This window comes from Schistocerca piceifrons, chromosome 5 (genome assembly GCF_021461385.2).
Source record: "Schistocerca piceifrons isolate TAMUIC-IGC-003096 chromosome 5, iqSchPice1.1, whole genome shotgun sequence".
Classification (NCBI taxonomy): Eukaryota; Metazoa; Arthropoda; class Insecta; order Orthoptera; family Acrididae; genus Schistocerca; species Schistocerca piceifrons.
Window position 1 is genome coordinate 187383200 of NC_060142.1, and position 24568 is coordinate 187407767.

The following is a 24568-nucleotide window of genomic DNA, read 5'->3' on the forward strand; positions in this document are numbered from 1 at the left end:
TTTGGCATTATGAGTTCTTTTAAAATTGGTAGACTTTATTCGTTGCTTCTGCAGCAGTGCTCGGACCAGTTTTCTGTAACATGAGGCATCACGAATAATCCCCTATTAATTTATTTGGCACATATTTCTCAGCTGCCGTCGATGCTATTTCCTTGAATTCAAACAATAGTTAATCTACAATTAGATAGTCGGAAGGAGTGGAGACTAAATCTTATGAAGGCGCAAGCGAAATTTTAAACACGTGTATTGTGCGTTTATTTTCGGTGGGTTGACTGTTTTCAGTCTCCCCACAACAATCCCTGTACCCGGCGTGATGCTCCCCATTTGTTAAGGACTATTTGTATCTACGAAGTTAAGTATTTTTTCCCAATCATTTACACTTAGAGTGGCGTTCTGAACTAATTGCATAAATTAACTTTTTTAGAAAGCATTCAGTACGATTTCGGGCAACGTTTTATGCTTACTGCTGACTTTAAACAGGTATTTTCGCCAGCAAATCGAGGGTCGATTGAAATAACCACAAGATCTATATTTACATCTCGGATACCTATTTGAAACATGACTGAGGTAAACATGACTCAGGTTTTCTTTGAACTGTTCAGCAACTGTATCATCTGAGTCGGGGTGTCGGTAAAATAAACCAACTATTACTTGATTCTGGTTGACATGTGTAACCTCTACCTGTACCAATTCACAGGGACTATGTACAAAGTAAACTACTTCTTTCGCAGATTAATTGATGTGCCTCTTCTGTTACCCAAGGTTACTTTGAAGTTTCTTTCCTTGCACCTATGTTTGTCAGTTCAACATTTGTGATCGCCCTTTTTAGAGATTTCCAATCGTCTTCAACTGAACTGCCCACTCTGGTGTCACTTATCGCGCTATCCACATCCTTACCGAACTTCAAACGTGTCTCGTCATTCCTCGGAACCTCAGTATTCAATTCCTTTCGCACTCGGACGATTCTTTTAAACCTCACTCTTCCCTTCATCATGAGTAAATTGTGATCTAAGTCTATACCTGAATCTGGCTACGCCTCATAGTGCCATATCTGATTTCACAATCTCCAACTGACCGTGTACTGCGTGAAACCTTCTCTTGACCTTAGGTCTTTTCCAAGTATGTCTCTTCCTTTTGTGATTCTTGAACAGAATATACCCAATTATCATCTGAAAATTATTATAGACCTCAGTTAGTCTTTCTTCTGTCTTATTCGTACCATAAATCCCTTATTCTCCTGTAACCCTTGCTTCTATTCCTTCGCCTGTAGTCGCGTTCCAACCCAATAATACTATTAGAGTCTCATCTCCCTGTACATACTGAATTACCCGTTTAGTACCCACACATACTTTCTCTGTTTCTTCTTCATCTGCTTGCGACGTAAGCATGTACATATGAACTATCGTTATCGCCGTTGGTTTGATATTGACTCTGATGATAACAACCACAACAGTGAACTGTTCACAGCAGCTCATTGTTTATCCTACTTTCTCATACGTCGTGTCCTACCGCCGCTGTATCTTTTTCTGCTGCTGTTGATATTATCTATATTCGTCTGACCAGAAATCCTCATCTTCATTCCATTTCACTTCACTGACCCCACAATACAAGTACATTGAGCCTTTCCATTTCACTTTTCAAATTTGCTTGATTTCCTACTACGTTAAAACTTCTAGCAATCCATGCTACTCCCGGCGGAGGTTTGAGTCCGCACTCGGGCGTGGGTGTATGTGTTTGTCCTTAGGATAATTTAGGTTAAGTAGTGTGTAAGCTTAGGGACTGATGACCTTAGCAGTTAAGTCCCATAAGATTTCAAACACATTTGAACATTTGAATATTCCATGCTGCGATTTTTGGAAAGTTATCCCGTCACTCGTTATTCCAACTTTTACTCACGGTCAACTCCGCCATGGTACTCTCCTCCTGAGATCCGAATGCGGAACTAATCCGGAATCTTTCCCAATGCAGAGAACATCATGACCTTTTTTTTGCAGTAACAGGTCACAAGTCCTGTGGATATGCGTTACCTGTCTTAATACAAAAATTTGCATTACCCTCTGCATCTGCATGCCATCGATCATTGCTGATTCTGCCACCATTTAGGGACTCTCGTAGGCCATCTTTGACCAGATCGTTGGCAGAACGAGGGTACCGTCTTACGCCAGAAGTCTTCGTCCTTCTTCACTTACGATTTTTATTCATAATTTGAGCAGGGTTAGAACCCGGAACGCAGGACCTTTTGATTAGTAGTCAAGGACACTATCCCTAGATTATGGGTGAACGTTATAAGGCACACCCTTAGCACTAAAATCGATCCCATACCGTAACACTACCTCTAGCCTTTACCGTTGGGACTACAAATAACTGCAGCAAACGTTCTCTTGGCATTTTCCATACTCAAACTCTTCCATCGGACCAGCAGAGGCCGTAGCCTCATTCGTCACTCCAAATTACTCGTTCCTGTAATCCACTGTCACTATTTACACCACCTCGACTTACCCACTGTACTAATTATAGCCGGCCGAATTGGCCGTGCGGTTCTAGGCGCTGCAGTCTGGAACCGCGAGACCGCTACGGTCGCAGGTTCGAATCCTGCCTCGGGCATGGATGTGTGTGATGTCTTTAGGTTAGTTAGGTTTAACTAGTTCTAAGTTCTAGGGGACTAATGACCTCAGAAGTTGAGTCCCATAGTGCTCAGAGCCACTACTAATTATAGAACTGTGACTTATGAGAAACTGCGATCGACTATTGTGTCGCAGTGTTTTTAGCACCATATGCGCAGTCATTGTGCTAACTTGTGTTACCACTTCGGAACTCACGAGTGACTCCTTACGCTGATTTCATGCGATAATTTTAGAAACACCTTGCGCAACGCCGGACGGTATAGGATGTCTGCATTGTCTTGTTTGCGCTACGGTTCAAAAATGGTTCAAATTGCTCCGAGCACAATGAGACTAAACTTTTGAGGTCATCAGCCCCCTAGAACTCAGAACTACTTAAACCTAACTAACCTAAGAGCATCACACATATCCATGCCCGAGGCGGGATTCGAACCTGCGACCGTAGCAGTCGCGAAGTTCCAGACTGTAGCTCCTAGAACCGCTCGGCCACGCAGGCCGGCTTGCGTTACGGTTGTTCTTTCCGTCTAACCTCCATATTCACATCACCAACAGTAGACATGAGCGTTGGAATGTTCCTGGTGGACTTGTCATTTCATGTGGCATCCAACGAGCGGTCACGTTCGAAGTCTCTAAGCTCTCCTGGTGGACCATTATGCTGTTATTTATTATTCTACAGTACCTTCGTTGAATTTCGAAGTACTCGTTGTAATATGGAAAAGTATTGGAAACTGAACTGGGACGCTCGGTACCTCAGTGTAAGTGAATTCACAAACATGACACACAACCTTCATTGTAGTAAAATCTTTTTCCGTTAAATAGTCTAATAAAACAATAATTGATGTCTTCATAAATAAAACCATCCACTTAATCCAAAATAATGAAAAGCTCTACCAATTCGACTTGTTTCTTCGTCTATTCGTAAGTGTGAATTGTTGAAGTATTGAAGTCCCTTCGTGAAACACGAAACAGTTTTCTTAGAACGTCTATTTATTTGTTCTCTCATAACATACTGTACATGTTTAAAATAAGGAAATAACATACGAATTACGTATTTCTGTGCAAGCGGGTTTCTTTTGTGACAAGACCCCTATTTGCAAACAAGAGGAACTTAGAGAATAACATCTTACTTTGCGAAATATTTAAAATGTTGATAGCAATGAGAAAAGTCCGATAACTAATTTTCTGTCTAGGGAAATTCTTACCATATCGTGCCGTTTGAAGTTCGCTGCATGGCTAACAACCACAAGTGAAGTCAGCACAAAGCTTGCAATCAGGAAAACACCTATGAAGGAAATAAGTTTAAAGTCTCAATATTTATATGGCAAACAGCAAAAAATAAGTACTACGAAAATTATGATGAGTAGTCCCAGTATTCTGAGAACGACGTAGGTGTTATTTATGTTGTATAAATGAGAAAATTTTCCTTAATAAATCGCAGAAACTAGTTTTAAAATTGTAACCAATGTTAATGATATGGTGTATAGCTCACAGAATGGTATTTAGTTTTATCTATAGAATACGGGCTGACATACCTTCGGGAAGGAACGGTCCTGCTTCTGCAAATGTCTCTTCTCCAGTCGTTATTCAGTCCTCAAATGAACGCTGTTCTCAGATCAAAGCCAGTGTGGATTAAAGCAATGAGTTGCTCATTAATAATACTTTAAATGTCGGTGAAAGCTGATGTCTTTCGTGAATCATTATATACATATAGTAACTACCACAAGAGAGTAGCTACAATGTTTGCATATTTTGGAAGCTATATATATATAAAGCAAAAACAGCTTCCAAAATATGCAAACATTGTAGCTACTCTCTTGTGGCGGTTGCTTGTAGTGCCCTGCGCATATTTTTACCATCTTGGCAATTCGTTGTTTGCAGTGCAACCCCTCTGGTTACCTGTAATTCTCACATTGTATTTTAGGGTACCGACTGCATTGTGGACTTTGCACATGAGCTGGTTATTCAAAAAAAGAAATCGGTTGTCTACCTACTTATTTATATTGCGATCAAGACAAAAAATTCAGAGAGAACTGTTATATATTGCGTGTTCCCTTAACTGGCTGTATATCAGGAACTGCTATCACAATATTTGATTGCCAGAATCTCAACGTAATACAGAGTTCAGAGTTCTGGATCGTATAAAAACAATGTTACCTTCAACATCGATATCATGATCATAGATTAACCTCACGTTCAAGAAGTGTATTGTCCTAAATCTCCCATTACATTACTCCATTCCTAGGCCAACTATTCACTAATATCCTTATAACAAGCTCTTATTTCCCTTAATAATGAATACATTAGGAGGACAATATGTTTTAGAAGTTTTGTTACTCTTGAGGTATTGTAGCATGGCCTTTCTCAAAATTTTAAGTATGAAATTTGTGGCAAACGGTGGCTTTGGTGGAATTCTGAGGCACATTTTCTTACGTCAAACAATTTCCAAGAAACGTTGGAGCCCTACGCCAGTAAACTCTTAGTATGTTACAAAATTTAGTGCAACGAAATGTTCAAGCGTTTGATGATTAATTACAACTTATTAGGTCAACGGCTTGCAGGACGCCTGCTCCGAGAACTTACCCCTCATCATGACCGTTCTCTGTAGTCCGTCTGGATGATCCTCCGTCGTTTTCGGCGAACTTAAATACCCATTTTGGCGTCACGCATCCTGATTCAGCAATATAGAAGCAAAGATACCGACAGACAAGACTTAGACATTATCATTACTATTCGAATACATCAAATGCGATTTAATCCTTCATAACATTTGAATGCTTGTTAACTTTGACATGATTGCGGAAAACAGCGCTGTCGCAAATAAGTTGCCCAAAAGGCGTGGCGTTGGCAACATCACTACGTGTATTCTTGAACACAATGTCTCACTACCTCACTACTGTACAGCATTGGGTTTTTGTACATGATGACTATAATTGTACATGATGAATATAATTACACAGAATTTACTTTGTGCCTGAAACTTACTTTACATTACATACATTAGTTCTATGTAACTAACATCCCAATAAAAATAAATACATTAAGTGTATTGTCTCCTCACTGCCGAGGTCGATAGTAGAAGGATGGAAGGCAGAGTAGTCTTTAACGTTCTGTTTCCTGACTGAGTGAACGTGTGTGCAAGTGGATATGAGTTGGGGCCTTGCACACGACGGGCCGTAATAAAGATTTAATTATCAGCTTGAAAAATACCCAGCTGCGATCTTGAAGAACGGTGTCGGTGTTAGGCCTCTACGTATTTACCCTTCACTGCATCATATTTTTCCCAACAATGTGCCTGCAACTTACTTTACGTTACATACGTCAGTTCTATGAAACTAACATCCCAAGAAAAATAAAAGGAATTATATTAAGTTTATTACCTCCTCACTGTCGAGGTCGATAGTAGAAGGAAGGAAGGCAGAGTAGTCCATAACGTTGTGTTTTCTGACTGAGTGAACGTGTGTGCAAGTGGATATAAGTTGGGGCCTTGTACACGACGGGCCGTAATACAGTTTTAATTATCAACTTGGAAAATACCAAGCTGCGACCTCGAAAGACCGTCTCGGTGTTAGGCCTCTACATATTCACCCTTCACTGCATATTTTTCCAACAATGAATGACTTGACATAAATCTTCATTGTAGCAGACTGGCCTCTGGTTGTTGAAGAAACGTTCCGTCAACACCTCATCGTGATTCTGGAAGCGCCTATCAGACAATGGTTGCTTCATCCGATGAAACAGGGAGAATCCACTGGAAGCTATATCAGGGAAATAAGGGAGGTGAGGAAAAATATAATGACTCAGAGATGCAGCGTGTGTGTACCGCTGGCGGACTGAGATGAGGTGTGCTCGTGGAGCAAAAATACCGCCTTGGATAGCTTTCAAAGTACTCCATCTTGACAGGCTCCCTTTAACCTCACTAGCAGACTCTGGCAGTATGTCCTTTAGACGATCTTCCAAAGTACCACGCCACCGACTCCAAACAAAGACTCACCACCACTTTGTCTGATCGTGGGTAGATTTTACCCTTTCGCTTCGTTGGTAATCAAAGTCCCACTGCTTTCTTTTCTCCTTTGGGTGAAAGCGATACAAAACAGCACTCGTCCATGGTGATCATGTGGTTAAATAAGAGAAGTTGGGTTTACCTGACGCGGTTGGAACGTTTCCACTGCTGCATCGGTTCGTCTGGTGTTTTGAATTTTTGTCCCTGCAGCTGATGGAGATATCTGCCACGTTCTGAATGTCATACAACTTACGGAAAAACACACCCATGAGTGATTTTGCATTTTTTGCACTACCACTTCGATTGTGATATGCCAGTATTCGAGCAGCTGGAGTTCGACTTGCTAGCGAATTCCTATTCTGCAAAAAGAGATCTTTTGCCACTTCATTCATCCTCATTCAGAATCCTGAGACCACACTGTTAACGTCCACCACCGTCACACGTTATGGTACACTGCAGCCATATACTTTCACCAACTAACCGCGAATTGTTGGACCGTTGTTCCATCTCCATGCTTCTTACAGTTTGTACCTGCACTGCAGAAGTGTAAGTTTATACCTCATGTCGTAATAAAAACCCTAAGACAAAAGAACGACGATCTAAAGTGCCAGTTGGACTGAATTTGGTACGATATTATTCAGGAAAATATCCAGCAACTCTAACAATCAGCAAAAAGTGGAATTACTGCTTGCATAAGTCCAGAGATGGTCCAACGCGTTATCGATGTGCTGAGTTTTAAGTAGCTTTCTTTCTCTAATAAAGCACCTTTTTTCTGACATTGTAATCATTTGTGTGTACACACACGTACATCACATCTAACTACTTCCGTCCCATTCGGATAATTCCTCTTTCTCTCTCTCTCTCTCTCGCTCTGTCTCTTAGAGTGTATTAAATGACGCTAGTCACACGATTTCATGATGTTCAAAGTGTATAACTGGAACTGTTACACCTCACGACAAATTGCCAAAACCATTTATGTGAAAGTTACATGGTGTAGTAAATTATTACATAAACATAAAAAGGCCCCTTGATTCCATTTCGCAATTGTCAATTTTTATAAATGGCGCCGATATGTAACTCTGGTAAATATGGTTGAAGGATCTTAGAGCTACCTCAGTCCGTAGACTCACACTTTCATTACCAAAATATATCATTCTACAGCGTTTTTATCATGTTGTTATGCTGGACATTATGTAAAAACCAGTTTCAGCACATGATATGTTACGTTCTTCTTCACTTCAGATATGAACTTAACCTTATTACCTTGAAATAACAGACGGCCAGATTACACGTCTTGTAGTATTCATGTAAAACCTTAACTTTAGTATCTCTTTTTTTTTACCTAAAATGAGTTATAAGTTTCACTCTGTATTACTACTTTTTCTGTCATACTTCACCCCTTTCCACTTTCTTCTCTTCATTTTACATAATATGACTTTGTGTTATATTTTCATTCAGTTCAACGTTCAGCTTATAATGTACCATCATTTGTTCTACATAACGCTTTTCTCCATAAAGTTTACGTGAAAACTGATGACAGTCACGTACAGTGTAAAGTTTGTAGTATTCCACGTAACTGGATCCCAAGAAACTAAGTCTCCAATAACAAATAACACAATAAACAAATTACTCCCCAAGACTCTAAAGTCCAAGAAGATGTTTCGTTATCTTGTGTGTCTTTAGCGAGACTAAAATTCATTCACCAAGTAGATTATTGTCAGAATATGTGTTGTGTACCATCTTCATGATGCTGTATGTTCGACTGATTTGGCCTATTCCTTGTTCTGAAGGAATATCCCTTTAACGCTTTACCATACGATAGTGTGGCATTAATGTCGCATGTCCCTGTACAATATTCGTTCATTTTTAACATAATCTCATGGACAACTTTATTTTTAGTGTACTGGGAACATTTTCTAGGATCTTCTTTGTCAGAAAGGGGCAGTCAATGAATCTAATGAGGAAAGTATATTTAATGCTTTTGTCAGATGAGCCCGTGTATCTCTCAGCCCTGAGCCAAAGGCGCCTTGCTGCCAGTTCTGTTCGGACATCAGCACTGAGACGCAGCCCATCCAGGGTGGAAAGAGCCATCGCTTTTATACCAAAGACTGGTGTAACCACTCGAACTGACAATGAACCCCTCGAGTGCGAGGATGCAGGTTCAATCTTTAGTAAGGCTCATTTGAAAGTGTAGTATTAACAGTTATATAGGAAAAATATTAGCTGCAAATGAGCATCACATGCTTCAGAACAGCTTCAGGAAATGGTGTCCGAGAAAAGCAGAGATCACGAGAAACGCAGAGATCAACCTTCTATGGGATGTATGTATTACGCTTCACAAAACAGACATCCCCGACATTCAAGAAATGTTAAAAACAAACCATTACCCTGCCCCATGAACATTGAATGAAATATGAGGCGCCACAATTATCACAAAGGTACGCACCATCAAGATCGAATGCGAACTATTAACACGGTACACTGACTGGATATCGTAATTCCGACACTACTTTCTTTTTTCACGGATGTATTCGTTTTGTGGATAACAATGCGCAAAAAATCCGCGACAGATTCGAACACCAGAGTTGGAAAAATTGTTTCAACGATTGGGTATTCGGTGAATACAGATTTGGAAGTCAGTGCGCCCATATAGCATTATGCCTGCCTACGCCATCAGTGTCAAAACACTTGGACCACCAAAATGATTCTGTTTGTGGCGCTTTTTATTTTTGTGTCATCAGTCTTCTGACTGGCGGCCACCCACGAATTCGTCTTCTGTGCTAATCTGTTCATCTCAGAGTAGCACTAGCAACCTACGGCCTCGATTACCTGCTGGATAAATTCCAATATTTGACTTCCTCTACAGTTTTTGCCCTCTAAAGCTTCCGCTACTACCATGAAAGTCATTCCCTGATGTCTTAACAGATGTTCCATCATCCTTTCCCTTCTCCTCGTCAGCGGTTTCCACATATACCTTTCCCCTCCGATTCTGCGCAGGAACTCATTATTCCTTATCAGTCCCCTTAATTTTCAACATCCGTCTGTAGCACCAGAACTCAAATGCTTCGATTCTCTTTTATTTCGGTTTTCCCACAGTCCATGTTTCACTACCATACAATGCTGTGAAATTTCTTTCTCAAATTAAGGCCCATGTTTGATATTAATAGACTTCCCTCGGCAAGGACTGCCCTTATTACCAGTGCAACTATGCTTTTAATGTTGTCCTTGCTGTCCGTGTTACTGGTGTATTATGTGTTGCCGCCTCTCGAGAGCGTACGTACAATAGTGTGTGGGTGGGACCGGAACACAACGCACTGATCGTGGGGCAAACAGACACTCCGATGCAGCCGCAGTGCCACTGTGGAGGGTGAGACTCCACACTACACAGACTTGTCAAATATGGATGAAATTGCACCCGTTGTGGGCGCGAGTCCATCGTTGCCTGTTTCACAACGCAGTCGTCATCTGCTGCTGCAGTTGACCATTTCGGCCAACTTACCTCCTTGGGGAAGCAGTGCCGAGGGCTCGGAACGCTTCCGTGCCACGTAAAACAATGTTGTGAGTAATACCAAACTATTCGTCCATCTTCCAAGTTCCGATCATTCTTCGTATAGTGAAAAATTCCAAATCCTGTAATGAGGAATACAACCCCAGTGCACCGTAACTGCACGCTTGTTGATACACACTGTCATTTTTCCCAGTTCCTTCGATTGCTTAGGTTTGCTCCATTTCCTGCTATGGGCATGCTCACCTCACGCCACGTTACGTCTAACATTCTGTGCACGACAGCGAGACCTTTGGCAACATGACCCCGCACTTTCATTCATTTCCGCAGGGTGGTTGATATGTCATGTTACTTTATCTACCTGGTCCTTAAGTTTCACAGGGCAACGTATAACCTGGTGAAGACCTAAGCGTGTTGTTCACACTGTGACGCCATTACGCCATTACTGTTGAGCGCAGTGGCCCAAGTCAACGATCACTTATATTACGAATCCATTAAAATACTCACTTGCCTTTTTTATCAAAGTTTCGTTTTATAACGAGCACTCCACTTGCGCTCCTCGACGCTGATCGAGAATTGCGATCCAAGTATCAAGTAATTGTCAAATTTATTTGCTCAGTAACCTGGAGTTTGCTGAGTGATGCCACAGGCCATGTTTTCCAGTAGCAGTTGATGCCGTTCGTCACACACTCTTCAAACACACAATCCCATCAGAGGAATCTTTTCTGACAGAAAGACAACTGTTGCTCTCGTACTAAAGCCTCCTTAAGGCCTGTAACATTACTTTCTAAATGCTCTTTTGCTTTGATGACAGTTCGTTCATTGCTACTGACTTTCAGATCTATCGGCAAGTGACCTATGTTATACAATAACGTAATTAGTTGCACACTCTTCACTCAAACCCATTGACCACTGGAAAAGGGTCGAATGCGTAGGTAACGAAAGAGAAAACATTGTTCAGTAGAAATGTGAAATGACATGTATTTGTTGTACACCCCTTAGGTCCAGATAGGACAGAGAGAGAAAATTGGAATAGTTTTGGAAAGACGTTTGCTTCCACTTTCTCGTTGACGGCGAAACGACTTCCGTGCTCAGTGAATAAATGTGTGCAACAGTGCGCGTTATCTGTGACAGAAAACTCAAAGGTCATTATCGTTAATTTGGTTGTTAATACATTGTATTGGATATTATGTGACACGTATTCATTTCAAAATTAAGCACAAAATTTTCAATTAGCGCTACAAATAAATATAATCACGTGCAAAATTTAAGAATGAAAGTAACTTCGGCACTATGTGTCACAACCAATTAACTTAGTTGGATGAAATTGGACCGTACCTAGAAAGAGAGTGTAGTACAGCTGGTAAATGTAAAAACTATACCACGAAACGCATAGATATGACACTTACATTCAAAGACATTCCCTGACATTACGAAAGACGGAACATTTTTCATCAGAGGGTGTGCGACCACCGTGAACGGTAGTGCAAGCTCCACAACATGCCCCATTGCTGGCCACAAGGCTGTCAAGGAATTCTATCGGTAGGGCGTTCCCTCCAGCAGCGCGGTTTATAACTGCTGGATGTGAATGTGTTGCAGTATGTCTCCTCATTGCAACCCTCATGTGGTCGACGGGATTTAAGCCTGGATGAAAAGGCAGATCACTGTATTCGCCGAATATCCTCTTGCTCCAAGAGCAACTCCACCACCGCTGTTCGATACGATCGCGTATTGACATCCTTAAAAATTAAGGGAAGGATGAAAAGAACGCTCGGAAAGATGCACATCGCGAAGGAGTGCAATGCAAAATAAGGTTGACCTTTCCAAAGCATTGGAACTAACGCTCTTGTCACTATGACCAATGAAAGAACTTGCTGTCGACATACCATCCTTATTAAGCACTTCGATGCCAAAAACTCTTTCTTCCCAATGACGACTTATCCTAGAATATGATGACATAAAACGTAAGTGGATCAATACAGAAAAAGTAAGTAAATATTTTGACAATGGTATGGTACAGATTATAAGTGTAAGGACTTTGTTGTATCAAAATCCAGTTAAAATTCATCTACAGACGACCTGTTAAAATTTTTCTAAAAACCCTTATATTTATTAGCGTTGACGTTTCTTCGTTAGGCTAGATCATTATCCTTTCAGCCTTAATAATGAGAACTATTTCTGCTTCTTGCAAATATGAAAGCAAGTTATTAATATATAACAAGGACTAGAGAAGACAAAATATCGATTCCTGTGAGCACCAGAAGCGATTATTCCTCATCCTGAAGATGCTGTTTCGTTGTGTACATTTCCTAAGTTTCCAATCCGGACACTTTGCACTCCTTTTAGTTACACAGAATGAAAACGAATTGTCAGAAAGTTCTCATACCAAAATGTTTTAGCATCACTGGAAGAATATTGTAAGCTGTTTTAGCCAAGACACAGAAAATACTATTTGTCAGTATTTTCTCGCTTCAAATTTGCAAAATCTAATTTGCCAATTGAAAAATGATATGTCCAATGTAGATAGTATTTTGAAGCCCACATTGTGAATAACTTAGGCTTTTTTGGGATTAGAGTTATGTTGTTCTTGTGTACGTCCACTACTTTCGAGACGATGGCAAGCAGTGAGGCTGGCCTTATATCTATCTTACTACTTTTCTTGTAAAGTGGTCTGACAGTAGCATATTTCCCACTGTCTCGAAACATATCCAGCAATAGTATGCATTGCATATGAGGCATACATTTCATATATATATATATATATATATATATATATATATATATATATATATATATATATATATACACTCCCGGAAATGGAAAAAAGAACACATTGACACCGGTGTGTCAGACCCACCATACTTGCTCCGGACACTGCGAGAGGGCTGTACAAGCAATGATCACACGCACGGCACAGCGGACACACCAGGAACCGCGGTGTTGGCCGTCGAATGGCGCTAGCTGCGCAGCATTTGTGCACCGCCGCCGTCAGTGTCAGCCAGTTTGCCGTGGCATACGGAGCTCCATCGCAGTCTTTAACACTGGTAGCATGCCGCGACAGCGTGGACGTGAACCGTATGTGCAGTTGACGGACTTTGAGCGAGGGCGTATAGTGGGCATGCGGGAGGCCGGGTGGACGTACCGCCGAATTGCTCAACACGTGGGGCGTGAGGTCTCCACAGTACATCGATGTTGTCGCCAGTGGTCGGCGGAAGGTGCACGTGCCCGTCGACCTGGGACCGGACCGCAGCGACGCACGGATGAACGCCAAGACCGTAGGATCCTACGCAGTGCCGTAGGAGACCGCACCGCCACTTCCCAGCAAATTAGGGACACTGTTGCTCCTGGGGTATCGGCGAGGACCATTCGCAACCGTCTCCATGAAGCTGGGCTACGGTCCCGCACACCGTTAGGCCGTCTTCCGCTCACGCCACAACATCGTGCAGCCCGCCTCCAGTGGTGTCGTGACAGACGTGAACGGAGGGACGAATGGAGACGTGTCGTCTTCAGCGATGAGAGTCGCTTCTGCCTTGGTGCCAATGATGGTCGTATGCGTGTTTGGCGCCGTGCAGGTGAGCGCCACAATCAGGACTGCATACGACCGAGGCACACAGGGCCAACACCCGGCATCATGGTGTGGGGAGCGATCTCCTACACTGGCCGTACAACACTGGTGATCGTCGAGGGGACACTGAATAGTGCACGGTACATCCAAACCGTCATCGAATCCATCGTTCTACCGTTCCTAGACCGGCAAGGGAACTTGCTGTTCCAACAGGACAATGCACGTCCGCATGTATCCCGTGCCACCCAACGTGCTCTAGAAGGTGTAAGTCAACTACCCTGGCCAGCAAGATCTCCGGATCTGTCCCCCATTGAGCATGTTTGGGACTGGATGAAGCGTCGTCTCACGCGGTCTGCACGTCCAGCACGAACGCTGCATTGCTGCGAAAGGTGGATATACACTGTACTAGTGCCGACATTGTGCATGCTCTGTTGCCTGTGTCAATGTGCCTGTGGTTCTGTCAGTGTGGTCATGTGATGTATCTGACCCCAGGAATGTGTCAATAAAGTTTCCCCTTCCTGGGACAATGAATTCACGGTGTTCTTATTTCAATTTCCAGGAGTGTATATATATATATATATATATATATATATATATATATATATATATATATATATATATATATATATATATATGAAAGATTTTCGATTGTTTATTCGACATATTGTACAATATGTGAGAGTTTTTGCTTTGGAGGGAGTTATTTTGATTCTTATTCTCTTTGGCATGGTATGGCATGGCATGGTATGGCGTACTTGTGATTAGGTTGTATGTGTGTGTTAGTGGCATTAATAGGTGCCCATATTATATTGCTTTATGCTTTCAATTGTCCATACCAAGCTTTGAGCTACTTACAAGATTAGTATGTTGTTGTTGTGGTCTTTAGTTCTGAGACTTGTTTGATGCAGCTCTCCATGCTACTCTATCCTGTGCAAGCTTCTTCATCTCCCAGTACCTACTGCAACCTACATCCTTCTGAATCTGCTTAATGTATTCATCCTATTCAATACTTCCTCATTAGTTATGTGGTCTACCCATCTAATCCTCAGCATTCTTCTGTAGCACCACATTTTGAAAGCTTCTATTCTCTTCTTGCCCAAACTATTTACCGTTCATGTTTCACTTCCATACATGGCTACACTCCATACAAATACTTTCAGAAATGACTTCCTGACACTTAAATCTACACTCGATGTTAACAAATTTCTCTTCTTTAGAAACGCTTTCCTTGCCATTGCCAGTCTACATTTTATATCCTCTATACTTCGACCATCATTGGTTATTTTGCTCCGCAAATAGCAAAATACCTTAACTACTTTAAGTGTCTCATTTCCTAATCTAATTCCCTCAGCATCACCCTACTTAATTCGACTACATTCCATTATCCTCGTTTTGCTTTTGTTGATGTTCATCTTATATCCTCCTTTCAAGACACTGTCCATTCCATTCAACTGCTCTTCCAAGTCCTTTGCTGTCTCTGACAGAATTACAATGTCATCGGCGAACCTCAAAGTTTTTATTTCTTCTCCATGGATTTTAATACCTACTCCGAATTTTTCTTTTGTTTCCTTTACTGCTTGCTCAATATACAGATTGAATAACATTGGGGAGAGGCTACAACACTGTCCTACCCCCTTCCCAACCACTGCTACCCTTTCATGTCCCTCGACTCTTATAACTGCCATCTGGTTTCTGTACAAATTGTAAATAGCCTTTCGCTCCCTGTATTTTACCCCTGCCACCTTCAGAATTTGAAAGAGATTATTCCAGTTAACATTGTCAAAAGCTTTCTCTAAGTCTACAAATGCTAGAAACTTAAGTTTGCCTCTCCTTAATCTTTCTTCTAAGATAAGTCGTAAGTTCAGTATTGCCTCACGTGTTCCAGTATTTCTACGGAATCCAAACTGATCTTCCCCGAGGTCGGCTTCTACTAGTTTTTCCATTCGTCTGTAAAGCATTCATGTTAGTATTTTGCAGCTGTGGCTTATTAAACTGATAGTTCGGTAATTTTCACATCTGTCAACACCTGCTTTCTTTGGGATTGGAATTATTATATTCTTCTTGAAGTCTGAGGGTATTTCGCCTTTTTCTTGCATATTTTATAAATGGGCTTCCTGATTGCTATGATATATTATTTGGCTGTTTTCCTAAAACCTTCACATTCTTTAACTAATCTGCCACTTCCCATTTTAACTGTCGTGCAAATAAATTTAGTTTTGTGATGTGAATTATTAATTTCATGTATTGTATATAGGTACCAAATTTTCAATCGATTTAAATAAGATAACAACATTATATTTACGATATGAAATTAGTATTGCCACTGTTTTTGTCCTAACCATTGTATATAATTTCGTTCTCCTTCATTACGACTTTTCTTTAAATTCATTTTGTAGTGCAAAGTTTTTTTGATTTCTTATCGATGCCATAATGAATTGTTTCCTTAGGGAAACAGGTATTAAGGATTGATATAAATCCACCAATAGATACATTAAAATTAGGATTTATCTCTGTCATGTGATATCTATCCCTCCAGTTAGTTTCAAGTAAGACTGCCCTGAACCTCTGTTTATTACTTAGTTTTGTTTTCCACAGTAGCAGATTTTAACAACCACATAGACTGTTAATTTAGGCTAGCTGTGTATCATGGGCAAAAAGGCTACTAACTACTGCATAAACATTTGCGTCATTAATTACTGATATACACAAATCATGTCATACACAGGGGGCTAATCACCTGTGTAATTTTGGTGAAAAATTAGCAGCAAATGTGAGAGCACATGGGTTAAGTAACATTTCAAAATAGTCTGCTTCTTGTGAGTCGTTCAGAATATTAATTTAAAAATCAATACCAACTATCATTGGTTTTTCTTTTGTGTGACAGACTGTATACTTACTAATCAATTTTTTATGAAAATATTTGAATATTTTCCAGCTGGAAGCCTTATGTTGTAACAATTTAAATGATATTAATGGTAGCACTGCTTTATAAGTGCAGGCTTAGAACTTTTGACATAAGCAGATGCCACAGGTTTCAATTAATTCGAAGTTGATGCTGTTTTTAACATATTTACAAAAACCTCTTTCCTTCGTTTATAACTTTCTTCGGTTTTTCAGTGTCTCTTCAGAATGTGTCAGTTAATAAATAGACATTCTGCAGTCTAATGCGAGTTCAGCTATTCACAATGACTCCTCGCACTAAATAAATCCCCATTTTCTACCTTTCTCCTTCTCAAATTCCTCAAATGCCCCTCAATGTACTCATCTTGTTTGGTGGATTGCTACATTTGTATTAAATGACATATACAAAATGTGTGGTTACAATTCACATTGTAAGATATTGTACATTTACAAGTATCTTTTAACAGATATAGTATTTTCCCTATATATTTTAATATTTTTATTTCATTTCCGTTCGTTAAGAAAGACTAATATTGCTTTTCATCTCAGGAAGATAGTTCCTATGAAGAAAAGTAATGACATCAGGGTGGATAATAAACATAAAATTCCGGATTTAAAGTATTTTCTTCCAAGTACAATTTTCTTGCATTATATGAGAATGCAGATTGGTTGAATACGCTTTCTAGCGACAATTTTATTTCAGGTATTTAGGTGTTGTTTACTGTTACAAGTGCTGCTGAAATTCTCTGTAAGCTTTGGATTTCTTCAATAGCAAATATTTCAGTCAACAAAAGGGTCACTTTCATCATCCATTTCGATCAGAAAAATGTTACAAAGCACAATTCAAGAGCACCAATGAAGTAACGTAACTGGACCCTTACACGTGCTACAGGTGTATGAAACAGTATTATTATGTAATTGCATATTTAGACACATGAAAGTGATGTATAGTGAATCTAGTGCTTTACAAAACTCAGAAACAGATGGGAAAATTACAAAGTTTCTGTTTGCAATAAATCATAACACAATTAATGACAGCGAAGGGTAAATTATCTCACAAAACAAATATAGGATGAGATGTGATCTGCCACAAAATTCTTGAATGGATCCACCTGAATGATATTTCTTTAATCTTGACGTGTAAGCTGATTACTGTTCTCTATCAAACATACAAATACTCGTACTCTGAACCACTTAGTTATCATATGCATTAACCACATTTAAAATGTGCTCAGAGATAACTTTTCCTCGGTTCGAACCATATAAAAATGTTATCAGACTTGTAGGTAAGCAGCTAACCCATTAGTGAACTGTATTTAGACTTCTCCAGTTTCTCATGATCGAACTGTCTAACAGAAAATGCCTGCTACACGGAAACATTTTAAAAATTAATGTATCTCATTTGACGAACATTTATGGAGATTTTGATGTGGACACCTCAAGCTTAAGAACATCAGCACTGGTAACACCAGTGTCATACTGCAAGGAAAAATGAACTGCAACGTTATTTAATTGTTTCCACCTGACTTCACAGTCAATTTTGCAGTTTTTGTGCAGCAAGATAACAGAACTCTGATTGATAAAATTGTTATAGACAGTTCTCAGGCTGAAACAGTTTATACGTATCCAGTAGTTAATGAGTTTCCGCTGAAGATGCACAAGTGACACATTATGCAGTATAGAAAAACTTCTCAGAAGTCAATTTTAAATTCCACTAACAATATGTGAGCGTTTTTTTGTTTTGTTTTTTTGAGATATTTGAATGTTCTTCAAATTGACTCTCCTTAAATTTTGAGGAAATACACTAGGTTTAATTCTGTATCAATAAATGTAGCACATGATTCGATTAAAAAATAATGTGCTCCAAATTTTTCAGTGTTCATATTGATGAACATAGAGAAGGATATTACTGAGCTTTACAAACAAGTTCAGCTAACATAAGAATATATGATATCTTTTTAACTCCGCCCAGTGGCTAAATATCTGGATCGAGTACTTTGTTTTTAATGTGCACCTCAGGCTATTCTCTATCTTGTTTAAAAACGAGCGCTCCCAGTAGGACTTAGAATATAAGTGTCCACATCCACATATAGGCGCGTTCACATTTTGTATCTGTAATTAAAATTCTGTACTTTCAACAGACGGGCGTGTAGCATTTCAGTTTCGGATACCAGCTACGTGACCGAAGCAACTTCCCTTATTCTTTGCCTGATGCGTTGACAGGACAGCGAAGAAACAAGGCATTCTTACACCAGCATAGGTGGAAGCCATGCTAGTGCTGCGTGCTATTACTCAAAACTCTTGTTGGGTGACTGTACTCTGCATGTAATAACGTAAATTTATTGTGACCTTCAGGTGTACTTATAATGTTATATAGTGCTGGCTGCATGGTGTGTATACAGAATGTCAGTGATATTGGGTGTGAAGGATACATGCCTGGACGACTCAAGGATAACTTTCAAGGAAGTGTGCTATGGACAGGAAAGCGTTGACAGGTCATGGACAGCCTTGTCAGGCCTTGTCATCTCCACCAAGACGTCAGCAACCTGCGTAAGCCATATCACACTTCCTTGTCAGTTTTCGTTGCCTTCTACGTATTTTCCGTTCGCTCCCCCTCTCCGACCACTGGGTATTGTCACACTTGACTTACGATGTGTATACATACGTCACGACAAAATACTCGTCGAAAAACTGTCTATTTTGAAACAAAAAAATTCCTGAATGCGGAGTTCGGCTATAATGTCTAACGAAAAGCGCTTTAGGAAAGGAGCGAACGTAGATCTCAGGCTATCGGAAAAAAATTCCTTTCACTGTGGCATTGCCACCACACTTTAAGAAATTAGCCCAATTTTTTCCTTCCACAGTTAAAGTTCTCCTGAAATTTTATGCGGACGACACAATCTGTGTCTGAAACGTTTCTAAGCAAAGTAATACTGACAAATTGATGCATGCTTGCTCTTTAGTTGTTTGAAAATCTTACGAGTAATCTCAAGAAGGATGAAGCTGATCGCATCGAGGCACCTTTGAAAAGATGCTACTTACAGCGGCATGTAATAAAATTAAATGAGAGTTCCATGTTCTAGACAGCTAACATATATTGTGTTATTATAAGGGTTATAAGGATAGAGGGAGTGGTAAGTCTGGTCTGAACTGTTGAGTAGTTTATACCCCTTGCTATAGTTATTTTTATCTGAACACACTCTCAGCATTTATTTGATTATTTTCTATACAGTACAATTGTAAACTTATTTTCAGGCGGTTTATCTTCCAGAAGAAGAAACAATACATTACGAAATGACGAGTCAGCTCTGTAACAGTTCAATGTAAAGATAAAATACAAAAGCAAGATACAGACGAAATTGTGTAAAAACCACTTACATTGGAAAACATCGTACATGTAACATCAGTGCTGCTTCGTTATTAAAATCATTTAAAATTATGTGCACTCCTAAGAATTAAGTCATTTCATGTAATAGCTTATTAACATGTTCACAAATTGTCAGTAGCTTTTATTAGGTACTGAAACCATTATACATAGGGGCAAATTCTACTTCAAATGTTAAAAGAAAATACCTACTAAATAAGGAACGGTTAGTTACGAAAACATAAATGAAGCTCAGGTGACTTGAAACTGAAAAGTGATAAACGGAATAAGCATCTGACAACATTCAACTGTTCAAGTTACTATGTATTAACCACTTCTTCTCGGTAGATTTATTCCTTAATGAAATTTGTTGCCAATAATTGTTCTTAATTTCCAAGCAATAGCTCAATACATCATACCAATACTAGACATAAGACCCATCTTTACAAAAACCTAACATCATTTACCTTGGTCTAAAAAGGGGTCAGCTGTTCAGGAACACACTTTTTCAATAAAATATGGTTTCTGATAAAGCACAGTTTAAACAGAAATTGAAAGATTATTGGTAGACAACTACTGCTGCTCTACTGAATATCTTATCAGGGGCTGTTAGACCAGACGTTTTGTCTGTTAGATTTCAGTTTTGACGGCACTTGGTCACAACAGTCAAGATTAGGTACCTTTTGTATGGTAAATTTATTAAGAGTGGGTAACTGTTGTTCATTTTAATAGTTTTTTAATTCTGTAAATATTAGCAGTTTCAGTTTATTGTAATGTATGTTGATAATCTCCTCGTAATTGATCAGGGAGTGAGTATTGTATTTAAATGATCTATGTTTTTCAGTGTTATACATCCTGTTATGTTCGACACAGATGAGAATCATCCCATTTTCTTGGTCCATGAAGCGAAAACTGAATATAATTTAATTTAACAGTGTATGTCTGGATATCAGGGACACGGATCTACGTCACACAGCGAGTACTGGTAATATAATGTGTGCTGATCAGGCTGAGGTACACCCAGGAGCCCACTAACATATAACATTTGCAGGCATCCCACAAGCATAGAACAGCCACGTCTTACAACCCACTCACACAGGAAATCTCGGCGTCTCCATGTTCTGCTTCGGGAACGACCAGCCAGACAGCTCTAAAGTAAACTGCGCCCGCCCTCGCCACGTCGCTTTTGTCCAGCCAGCGCGCTCCTCCTTGTTGCCGGTCCCATCACGGCTACCACGGCGTGCAGTCAAATCCAACGGCCGTTTCCTGTACTGGTATCTGTCCGCTGCTTGTTGCTTTCTCATTCTCCGAAACAAGAATCCACTCCCGCTTACTCTTGGCCAGCACGTCCTCGTGGTGACTCTGTGTCGCGACGGAGGTGGAACGGCGCCGCCACTGACCATCCATGCCGCCCGGTCACGCAGACTTTAAAGGATTTTAAAGGGTCGCGGCAGCGTGACATCTTTTATCGGCACACTAATAACTAGCTCGAAATGGGAAATGACAAATTTCAAGCAGAAAATAGTATAATAAACTTTCTTAATATTTTTCCTTCTGTGCCAAAGGATCGAAATTTATTGAATAACCATGTCAACTCACAAGGGGAAGGTCTCAGAGACGGTCAACCGATTCGTCTCAGATTTGGCTGGTCGCTTGTGTACAGCCTAAAACGAAGAAATCTAAGATATTTTGGGTCAACACACCCGCGGTTTTGAGAAAATCATCCCTAAAGATTATGACGAGCGATCGACTCAAAATTGGCGGTATCGATAGATAATTGTAAATAGAGAATTTCTCATCATCAGGTATGGGGTCCGAAAACGCATACTTTTTCAGAAATCGAGGTAAGAATCTTTTACAGCTGTCGCTTCTGTACCCATATGGTAAACGCTTTTCACCGACAGCACCGAGAACGCAACGGCCAAGGCAACTGGCTGGGAATCGGAAAACCCGGGTTCGAATTTCGAAGAAACCCAGCGGATGTTATTCTTTTCGTTTGTATTTTTCCATATTTCAATTGATAGAGATAGGAGGGTTAATAAGGTAAGTAAATCAATAAGGAATGATAATAATAAGGTAGGCAAACTAATTTCCCAAACGCCGTGAGTTAGTAAAGTATTAAACTCTTAAGCTTTGTCACATGAAAACAACTCCGAGTAAAAGTGCTGCGACTTCCTCACGAAGGATCACAGATAGTCAACAGCGCGACGCTTGTTTACAGCGAGGCACGGGATAGATTGCACGCGGGGAGAGTTATGTTGTCCCAGTTACCTCTTCGTCATATCATAGGGAAGGAACGGTGTAGCTGTCGAATGATCGCATTCATTAGATGCTCTTGGTGCCGTGAGTATATTTGTTTCGAACGTTTATATGACAAGTACCATCCATCTAGTTGTTCGAACAAAAGTGAGGACACGTAATAGTCATTGGAAGAGCCATTGTAAAGTGACCGCCGGCCTGGGTGGCCGAGCGGTTCTAGGCACTACAGTGTGGAACCGCGCGACCGCTACGATCGCAGGTTCGAATCCTGCCTCGGGCATGGATGTGTGTGATGTCCTTAGGTTAGTTAGGTTTAATTAGTTCTAAGTTCTATGGGACTGATGACCTTAGAAGTTAAGTCCCATAGCGCTCAGAGCCATTTGAACCGTTTTTTGTAAAGTGACCTGGAGTAACACTTAGTTGTTTACTATCCCTAGAGGTTTGAGAAATTTATTTGCCTACCTTGGCCGTGTCTGAGGCCTTCCCCTTGTAAGACACTTGGTTTGGTGTCAGGAAAGGGCTATATTGTCACCCTGGGCTGAAGAAGTCAATAAAGTAAAAGGCTTCATTCTGCCGCAGTTCCCGTGTTCACATGAACTTACATAGGAAGTAAACAGTGAATTTGTTTACATAACTTTTAGATTAATTAATGCTGGCAGGAGCGCCATCACATAAATTAGTACTAAAATTATGTGAACCGATCATTTATTAAGAAATTTAAACAAATTCTGAATCTGCTACGGAACAAGATACAGCATAACCAAACTCAAAAATGTTTTCTTCCAGTGGACAATACTAATTGGCTGTAGAATCAGACATACTGTTTTCTTACCAAAAATACCAATGATAGTCGCAGACATAGCACACCATATCAAACGGCTCCAGTTCGCCGTGAAAATCGCCTTTGGTATGACAGTTAACAATGCACACTGCAGGACACTGAACGTTGCTGGAATTAACTTCAGTGTGTAGTACGCTTATATGGATTGGAGTCTGTTCTTGCAGACATATCCGAAAGAAGAGACACCAAATCCATACAAGTATATAGTTCTCGCTGTACTGACCATGACCTTCTTCTTCTGTGCGGGTGCACAGATAATCCCCGAAATCTTACGGGACTTGGTAAGAATGTCTTTCACGAGTAATGAGTGCGTTGGGGTGGGACACTACGAATGTAGTGAGTGGACATACAAGGTGAGAATGTAGGTCTCGCGGGAGGTGTGCGCGATAGTCCCTGCAGTCACACTATTGTCTGTGCGCTCGGTGGCTCAGATGGATAGAGCGTCTGCCATATAGGCAGGAGATCCCGGGTTCGAGTCCCGGTGTGGCCACACGTTTCCAACTGCCCATTTGGTATATATCAACGCCCGTCGGCAGCTGACGGTATTAATATAATTGTAATTTCGTTTCAGTGTGTAGTGTTCTTCACATAGTCAGTTGTATATCGCTCTGTCACGTGTGATATCATCATACAGTATGTTCATTTTTGCAGCTAGTCCTTAAGTATCTCTTGGGCCATAGTTAAAACGTGAAGCTTTTAAGGGTTCCTTCTGGTACTTCTATAATTTTGAGTTAGATTCAGTTACCTAACCCTGCTTTTTGATTTTTAATCATAACTCTTCAGAGCAGCCTGTAAACAAAATTGCTGCGACAGCAGACAATTATTGCAACTGTAGACACTTAGTGCTATCTGTGTGAAGGCGGACAGGTGGCTAGTACACAGGATGGTCCACGTAAACGCTTTAGCGTAAATATTCTGGGACAAAAATAAATATTCAAAAGTGACTTTCGCTGTTGTGAATGAAAGTCAGGGACTCATGAACAAAGAAACTACGAAACATTCTAAAAGCAGATATTAGTTTCAATAAAAACTTTTTTAACAAATGAAAACTCCATAGTATATCTTACGCAATCATTAATATGAAAAATCACAAAAATATTGGCGTTGGTTGCATCGAAATACCTTCATTACATTCTGGGAAATTGAAAAGCGAATATGACGCTTGAAATAAACGAAAGGCGCCGGTATTTCACATCTCTAGATGGAAGCGTGAGCCCCACGTTTCCCATAATCGCAAAGTGACTGACGTACGTAATTTTACTTTCAATTTTGCCACGAGGGCCGAAAGTGATAACAGAATTTTCTGCCACAAACACTGATATGGACGGATCATGCTTGCATCTAAAGATGTGCAACAGCGTGGAGTTTCGTTTGTTGCAGCGTTAATTTCGCCTTGCAATTTTTCGGCATGTAATTGACGTATTGCTAGGCAACCAACGCCATTTTCTTGTATTTTTTCATGTTACTGATTGCATAAGAAATAATTCGGTGTGTCCATCTAAAAAACATAAG

General features: G+C 40.3%; 1 protein-coding gene across 1 annotated transcript in view; it reads right to left on the bottom strand.

The window, feature by feature from the left end:
* The window catches only part of LOC124798876 (protein obstructor-E-like), a 93876-nt gene extending 72513 nt beyond the window's left edge, over positions 1-21363 (bottom strand). The window contains exon 1 of the mRNA XM_047262408.1: positions 21229-21363. Coding sequence (XP_047118364.1) covers positions 21229-21363 — 135 coding nt within the window. The remainder of the gene's footprint in view (positions 1-21228) is intronic.
* Between the last annotated feature and the right edge of the window lie 3205 nt (positions 21364-24568).